Source organism: Chrysochloris asiatica, unplaced genomic scaffold (assembly GCF_000296735.1).
Source record: "Chrysochloris asiatica unplaced genomic scaffold, ChrAsi1.0 scaffold00117, whole genome shotgun sequence".
Classification (NCBI taxonomy): domain Eukaryota; kingdom Metazoa; phylum Chordata; class Mammalia; order Afrosoricida; family Chrysochloridae; genus Chrysochloris; species Chrysochloris asiatica.
The window spans coordinates 2,885,218-2,893,829 of record NW_006408635.1 but is presented as its reverse complement, the minus strand read 5'-3'; the positions used below and the strand labels follow the sequence as shown (position 1 = coordinate 2,893,829).

At 42.6% G+C, this 8,612-nt stretch overlaps 1 protein-coding gene across 2 annotated transcripts in view; it reads right to left on the bottom strand.

Moving 5' to 3' along the window:
* TIAM2 (T-cell lymphoma invasion and metastasis 2) overlaps positions 1-8,612 on the bottom strand; it is a 524,960-nt gene that overhangs the window by 103,310 nt on the left and 413,038 nt on the right. For both annotated transcript variants that reach the window (XM_006868446.1, XM_006868447.1), the window contains one exon: positions 3,006-3,167. In XM_006868446.1, the coding sequence (XP_006868508.1) occupies positions 3,006-3,167 (162 nt within the window). The remainder of the gene's footprint in view (positions 1-3,005; positions 3,168-8,612) is intronic.

The window sequence follows — 8,612 nt, the reverse complement described above, 5'->3', positions numbered from 1 at the left end:
AATCAAGATGTTCTCTCCTAATCCTATCAATCCTGGTATAATCCTATCAATCCTGATATGATCAAGCTATATATAAGATATAATCAAGATACAATCAAGATGTTCTCTCCTAATCCTATCAATCCTGGTACAATCAAGATAAGGAGCCCTGGTAACATAGTGGATTACGAGCTGGGCAGCTAACCACAAGGTCAGCAGTTCGAATCTACCAGCAGTTCCATGGGAGAAAGAGGTTTTTTGCTCCCGTAAAATTTACAGCCTCAGAAACACTATCCGGGGTTGCTAGGGATAGGAACCAACTCCACAGCACACAACCGCCACCATCACCATGTTCTAACTGGAGTTCTAGTGTGGTGCTGTAGGATAAGGACTGGACTGCTAACCACAAGGTTGAAGGTTCAAACCAGCTGTTCCTTGAAAGCCCTGTACAGGGTCACTATGAGTAGGAACCAACTCACCGGCATTTACCAACAACAAATTCTCTAACTGGAGTCCCCAAGCGACTCAAGTGGTTAATGTGCTCGGCTGCCAACTGAAAGGTTGGAAGGTAAGAGCCTTGGAAGAAAGGCCTGGTAATCTAGCTCTGAAAAGTCAGCCACTGAAAACCCCATGGAAACACAGTTCTACTCTGACACACATGGGGTCATCATGGGTCAGAATCGACTCAATGGCAACTGGTGATGCTCTTGTTGATAAGTACCATCGAGTTGCTTCTGACTCATAGTGACCTTGGATATGTTTTCCAAGAGCAGCTGGTGAGTTTGATATGCTGACCTTGCAGTTAACAGTCTAGTGCTAATCCTACAGTGTCACACCAGAACTCCAAACAGGTTTAATTAACCCACCACATCTGATACCCCTGACCAACGCCACCCGTATAGAACACTGTTGTTGCTTGTTGGATAAATGGAGTGAAAGGAAATTAGACTGTAGGCTACTATACACAGATCCTAAAGGAGCTCCGGTAGCGTAGTGGTTACAAGTTGGAATGCTAAACTCAAGGTCAGCAGTTCAAAACTACCAGCGGTTCCATGGGAGAAACGTGCAGCTTTATGCTCCTGTAAAAATTTACAGCCTCGGAAACCCTACGTGGTTAGAACCAACTCCACAGCACATAACTACCAACCAACCACACAGATCCTACCCTTCAGGTCAGAGTGACTAAGGACTAAAATCAAACATGCTTCACATATTTTCAATGTACACGGTAAAGAGTTACCAAACTGAACAGGCCTTTTTCCATCATTTCATATATTTCATGGCATTTTCTTTGAAATCTTTGACATATTTAAGCTCTCTTATGCCACCTGGTGGTATGAAAACGGGTTTGCAGTTGTTGACATATTTCCCCTTAGTCAATGGATTCCCTTAAAGCAACTTTGGTAGCAAAATGCTTATGAGTCAGACTGCTAACCTCGAGGTCAGCAGTTCAAAAGTACCAGTGATTCTGCAGGAGAAAGATGAGGTTTTCTGCTCCCGTAAAGATTTACAGCCTTGGAAACCCTGTACGGGGTTCGCTAAGAGTCAGAACCGGCTTCACAGCACATAACCAACCATTACCAACACCACCTCTCTGAGCCTTACCATGAAGTCCTTTCCATTCATGAAGTCCTTTCCAGAATGGAAGTAAAGCTCAGCTCCAGTAATAAAACAAGCAGCAAGACCTATCAACTCCTTAAGGCAACTATGGATGGCATCTATTAGCCTAATCTAGAGAAGCTTGTTAAAAACGAGGATTAAATGAAACTTCTTCACAGTTTGCAGCACCTTCTCTAAGTAAGAATGAACAACAGGGCTCACAAGCATCGTAGATATGAGGGGGAACAGGAAGGCCCCAAATGCTAAGGACTGGACTAAATTGTGTCCGCCAAAATTATGTGTCAACTTGGCTAGGCCTTAAATTCTCAGTGTTGTGTGAGCGTTCTCCAATCTGGGAGCTGATACAATATCGTCTATGTTGTAGACCTTTATCATGTTTATCTACAGAGTTAGGTTGTATCCTGGGTCAATCTCTTTTCAAATATGTTGTTGTTGTTGTTGTTGATAAGTACCACAGAATTGATTCCGACTTACAGTGACCCTGTACAGGGTTTCCGAGGCTGTAAATCTTTACAGGAGCAGAAAGCCTCATCTTTCTCCTGCAGAACCTCTGGTAGGTAGTTTTGAACTGCTGACCTTGAGGTTGGCAGCCTGACTCGTAACCACTATGTTACCAGAGCTCCTTCTTTTCAAATATAAAAGGGATTAAACAAGCTAACAGAGCTCAGAGGGCTCTGACTACCACAAAGAAATTAGGGCTGGGGGCAGATCACTCCTTTGGACTCAGGGATCCTGTGCTAGGAAGCTCCTAGAGCCAGGGAAGAGACAGAGGAAGGTAACAAAGACCTTCCTCAACCTGGCACTCTGAACTTGAACTTCAAGTCTCCTAAACTATGAGAGAATAAATTTCTCTTAATGTCATCAACTGGTGTGGTATTTCTGTTAGAAAGACAGAACTTACAATCTATTAGAGCTGGGACAAAGTGTACTTATGAAGGTCAGTTTGGTGTTATTTTTACATCTTATCGTTAGTAATATAACCTTATATTATAACCATAAAACGGCACATAATTTGCTCATGTTATCATTCTCAAATGTCTACTCATGGATATTCAATTTTATGATTTATGGTTCAAAACACTGTAATGTTTTGAAATGAAAACTTAAAAATAAATAAAGAAGGTGTCCGACTTAAGTCAGAACTGACTTACGACGGAGTAGTCAGAACGTAACCCCACCTTAAGTTGGGGACAGTCTGTACACAGAATTTCAGTAGAACAGCTCAGGTTCTTTATGAAAGCAAGGGGCCTGGAGCTAAAACACAGATTCTTTCTCAAAGATGAAGGAATGGAGTGAATGGGTAAATATGCCAGTGTTTCCCATTATAGAAAATGTGGAAGGCAGAGGGGTACAACATTAATGAGGATTTCTATTCACAAGTATATTTCAGCAGCAAAACCCATTACCTTGCATGCCAAAGACAAAACGTCCTCAACTCTGTGTTCGGGCTTGATCGTAACAGTGACTCCATGATTATCGGAAAAGTGAACGTAAGTCTGTGCTTCCCAGGTGCTGTCTCGGCGGACACCATCTGTGGCAGAACCGGACACGTGCACAAATCCATCCACCTGTTTTAGGCGACCAAGAAAACGCAGACAGGTTTCACAAACACGTGACGGAAACTGCTGACATGATGTCATTTCGAGTGGGCATGGTCATCCATCTCTGCCCTCTCCCAAACCTCCCGGGAAGACAAAGTCAAACCAGCAAGTCTCCACTCCAGCTTCTGATGCACAAGAAACAGAGATGCAGGGTGGTTCTCACTGTACCTGCTTTAACGCGAAAATCCCTATCAGGACTACACATAATCTTCCCTGGTTGTCAGGGTTGCTTGGAAGCAGATCATCGATTCCAACATGTGCAGAACTGCTCCGTAGGGTTTTCAGATGCTCATCACCAGGTCTTTCTTCTGAAGCACTTCAGGGTGGGTTCAAACGCCCAGGGACCCCCTAATTCATCCTTGCTGCTCTCGGCTTGAGATGTGGCACTGTGATTCTCTGCATTGAAGTCATGATCCCTTCTAAACTTTGCCGCGAATTTAGACACATTTTTGCCGCTGGCGACTGACGTGTGCCTTCTCTAGTCTCCCTATACCAGTTGTGTGAACTAACTCCACGTGCCAGAGTAGAAACCCTCACTCTCCATAAGACTTTCCCTGGCTGATATTTCAAAGTAGATCATCAGAACTTTCTTCCAGGAAGCCTCAGGGTGACGCTGAACCCCAACCTTCAGAACAACAGCTGAGTGGGGTAACACTTTACGTTTCCCAATGACTTCCTTTCAGTCCTGTTGTTTTTGTTCTGGGCCATCGAGTCAGTTCTGACTCTCAGTGACCCTGTAAGAGAGTTTCAAGGGTGGCTGCTGTTTTTTTGAACTGCCACATTTATAGTTACTAATCCAGGGCTTATCCAACAGCTCCATACCAGGGATCCGTTTTTGTATTTTTAATGTTTTATTGTGAATTCTGTGATAGTTTACATGGGAGAACATTAGCTTTACATTCATCCTATTATATATCGTTTCATTGCCATGGTTGCAATCCCCTCCATGCATCATCAACCAACCAAAGGGTATACACTGCAAGCCTCTTCCCCCACCCCCCGCCCAGTCCTTAGCACACAGCCCCTCTCCCTCTCTGGGTCTAAAGTCCCCAACTGCTCCATCTCTCCACATCATCTTCTCTGCCTCCATCTCAGGCATCGCTGCTTCTCTGGGTAGGGTCCCACTCTCTGCTCTTCTCCCTTGATGGTCCCAGGGATCTCCGCTCCTAGACTGCAAAGTTAATCACTCCCCTCCTCGTGACAAAACATCTAAGTTTACATTTCCAACCCTCACAATCAGTCCTGATAACAATTATTCACTATTGTATCATAAGAGACCTATCTGCATCACCTTTTATCAGCCCCACCCAAACAGATTGGATACTACTCAATGGAGATTCTACCTTCCTCCACGCCCTCTGGATCTAGGCTCCTGCTTGAAAGCTTGTAAGCCAGTCACTTCTTGCCTTTGTAGTTCCCCTCCCCCCATTTTCGGTAGCCACTGTCCAAGTTGCCCATCCCTGTCTACTCTGTGTATGGAGGGGGTGGGAATGATCCTCACTGTAAAGATTTGTTCCCTCTTCTGAGCTACTGCATCCATAGGTGTAGGTCAAGTTCATCAGATTGTATCAGATTACTCTTTATTTCCTCTTCTTTCTTCTTCTAGTTGAGCTCAATGATCCGTTTTACCCCCTTTACCTTCAGCTATTTCACATTGAGTCATTCTTGTAGAGTATCTCCCAAAGACTACCTCTAAGAAGCCTTTCCCAAAGATCGATTCTAAGCATCATCACTGAGTGACTTCATGCTTACATGTTCTTGTCGGTGTTAGGTGCCATGAAGCCAGTTCCGACTCACAAGGACTCATGTGCCTGGTGCTGTGACCGTCTCACAATCATTGTTGTTGTTGAGCCCACTGCTGCTGCCACTGTGTCAACCCATCTGGTGGAAGGTCATCCTCTTTTGTGCTGACCCTCCACCTTACCTTCCATGTTGTCCTTCTCCAGGGAGTGGTCCCTCCTGAGAACATGTCCAAAGTATGGGAGACAAAGTCTCACTATCGTGGCTTCTAAGGAACATTCTGGCAGTACATCTTCCAACATAGATTTATTCTTATGTCAATCCATGGTACTCTTAATATTCTTCCCCAATACCATAATTCAAATGCATCAATTTTTCTACATTTTCCTTATTCACTGTCCAACTTTCACATGCATATGAGGCAACCAAAAACACAATGGCTTGGGTCAGGCATATCTTACTCCTCAAACTGATATCACTGTTCTCTTAATCCTTTAAAGAAGTCTTTGTGCACAAGATGTGCCTAATACAATATGTCCTTTGATTTCTTGACAGCTGCTTCCATGAGTGTTGATGGTGGCTCCAAGTAAAATGAAGTCTTTGACAACTTCTATCTTTTCTCCATTTACCATGATGCTATTTATTGGTCCAGTTGTAATGATTTTTGTTTTCTTTACACTGAGGCACAATTCTTATCGAAGGCTCTAGTATTGAATCTTCATCAGTATTTTAAGTCCTCTTTGCTACCAGAAAGCAAGGTAGTATCACCTACACATTGCAAAGAGTTAATAAGGTTTCTTTCAATTCTGATGCCATGCTCTTGGAGTCCAGCTTCTTGGAGTGTTTGCTCAGCATACAGACTGAATGTGTATGGTGAAAGGACACAACCCTGGTGCACACCTTTGTGGATTTTAAACCATTCAGTAGCTCCTTGTTTAGTTCAAACAACAGATTGCTGAAGAATACAATGACGTATTCTGGAATAGCCATTCTTGCACTATTAGCCATAACCTGTCATGATCCATCTAGTAAAAAGCCTTTACTTAGTCAATAAAGCACAAATAAACATCTCTCTGGTATTCTCTGCTTTCAGCTAAGCTACATTTGATGTTAGCAATGATATCCCTAGTTCCACATCCTCTTTCTGAATCCAGCTTGAATTTCTGGCAGTTTCCTGCTAATGTACTATATTGTAGCCATTTTTCAATTATCTCAAGGAAAATGTTACTTGCATGGGATATCAGTGATATAGTTGGATGATTTCCACATTCCGTTGGGTCTCCTCTCTTTGGAATGGTCACATATATGGATCTCTTCTAATCAGTTGGCCAGGTAGTTGTCTTTCAAATTTCTTGGCAGAGATGAGTGGGTATCTCCAGTGCTGTATCAGTTTGTTGAAAGAATTCAGTATGTATTCTGCAAATTCCCAGGGACTTGTTCTTTGCCAATTCCTTCAATGTACCTTGGACTTCTTCCTTCAGTGCCATCGGCTCTGGATCATATGCTACCTCTTGAAATGGCTTAACATTGACCTTTTCTTTTTGGTAGGAATCTGTGTATTCCTTCCATCTTCTTTTGAAGCTTTCTGTATGATTCAATATTTCAGGTCAAGGCTTGAATTTTTTCTTGAGTTCTTTCAGACTGAGAAATGCCTTTTCTTGCCTTTTGGTTTCCTAACTCCAGGTCTTAGCACATTTCATTATACTTGGCTTTGTCTTCTCGAGCTGCCTTAAGAAATTTTCTGTTCAGCTCTTTAGTATCTCTACACTGGAAAGCAAGTTTCAGAGTCTCTTTTGATATCCATTTTAATATTTTCTTTCCTTCCTGGCTTTTTAATGACTTTTTGCTTTCTTTCTGTAATGATGTCATTTCACAATTCTTCTGGTCTTCAGTCATTAGTGTCTTATGCATCAAATCTGTTGTATTTGGGCTCTCACAGACTTGTTTTTAATGTTCTCCAGCTTCAGTCTGAACTTGCTAATGAGCAATTGATGGTCTGTTCCACTGTCTGCTACTGGACTTATTTTAGCTGGTCACACTGAGCTTATCCACCATCTTTTCCTACAGACATAGTCAGTTTGATTCCTGGTGATGTCCATATGTATTGCTGTCTTTTATGCTTTTAAACAAAGTTATTTTCAATGAATAAGTCATTGGTCATGCAAATTCTATTATATGAACTTCAGAATGATTTCTATCATTAAGGTCAATTTTCTAACTATTGATCCTTCTTGTTTCCAGCTTCTTCTTTCCAATCACCAATAATTATCAATCCATCTTGGTTCCATGTGTGATCCATTTCTGAGTGAAGAAGTTGGTAGAATTCTTTAGCTGCATGAAAACTGACTTTAGTAGTTGGTGCATGTATCAGAATATAGTGATATTAACTGGTCTTCCTTGTAGGTTTATGGATATTTTCCTAATACAGACAGCATTGTACTTCAAGAATCATCCTTAAATATTCTTTCTGATGATGAGTACAATGCCATTTCTCTTCCATTTGACATTTCCAGCATAGTAAACCATGATTATTGGATTCAAATGGCCGATACCATCCACTTGAGTTCACTAATAACCTAGGACATTGATCTTTATGCATTCCATTTCATTTTTCACAACTTCCAATTTTCCTAGATTCATATTTCATACATTGTGTTTTCTGATTAGTAATGGACATTTGCAGCTGTTTCTCCTCATTTTGTGCACTTTCAGCCAATGAAGGTCCTGAAAGCTGTATTCCCTTCACATCATTAAGGTTACCTATCTTACTAAGGAGGAGCTCTGGTAGCGTAGTGGTTATGAGACGGGCTGCTAACGTCAAGGTCAGCAGTTTGAAACTACCAGCTGTTCCATGGAGGAAAGATGAGGCTTTCTGCTCCTGTGAAGATTTACAGCCTCGGAAACCCTGTGCAGGGTCGCTATGGGTCGGAACTGACTCCACAGTGCCCCCTCCCCCACACCTCTCTTACCAACACCATCTTACTAAGAGGCTGCTTTTACCCAATTGTATGGTGAGTTTCTTCCAACCTGAGGGGCTCCTCTTCCAGCACTAATCTATACTGTTCCACGGCCATTCATAAGGGTTTCAGTGGCCAGTCATTCAGTAGTCCACTTCTCCTTCTTCCTGCTCTGTTTCAGTCTGGAAGTGCCACTGAAACATGTCAACTAAGGTAACAATGCTGGTGTTTAAAATCCCAGTGGCATAGCTTCCAAAATCACAGTAACACACAACCCACTACATACAGCACAACACACTGACAAACCAGTGTGGTCATGTGTGAATCAAACTCCAAAATTTATAAGAAAAACAATGAACATTCACTAGTCTTGGAGTCCTACTGTGGCGCTGTGGGTTAATGCGCCACACTGCAAAGCCGTTTGAACTGCAAGGTTGGTGGTTCAAACTCACCAGCTGCTCCTCAGAAACCCTATACCCTATTACAGGGTGGCTATGAGTTGGAACTGACTTGACAACCACCACCAACTCAGAGTCCTGGTGTGGCGCTACAGACTAAGCACTGGACTACTAACCACAAGGTCAGCGGTTCAAACCCACCAGCAGCTCCTCAGAATCCTATGTAGGGTTGCTATGCGAGGGAACCAACTCAACAACAGCCAACAGGAAAATGCTTTCTTCTGGTTCTTCTCCGCTAGATTCTTGTATTAGTCTCT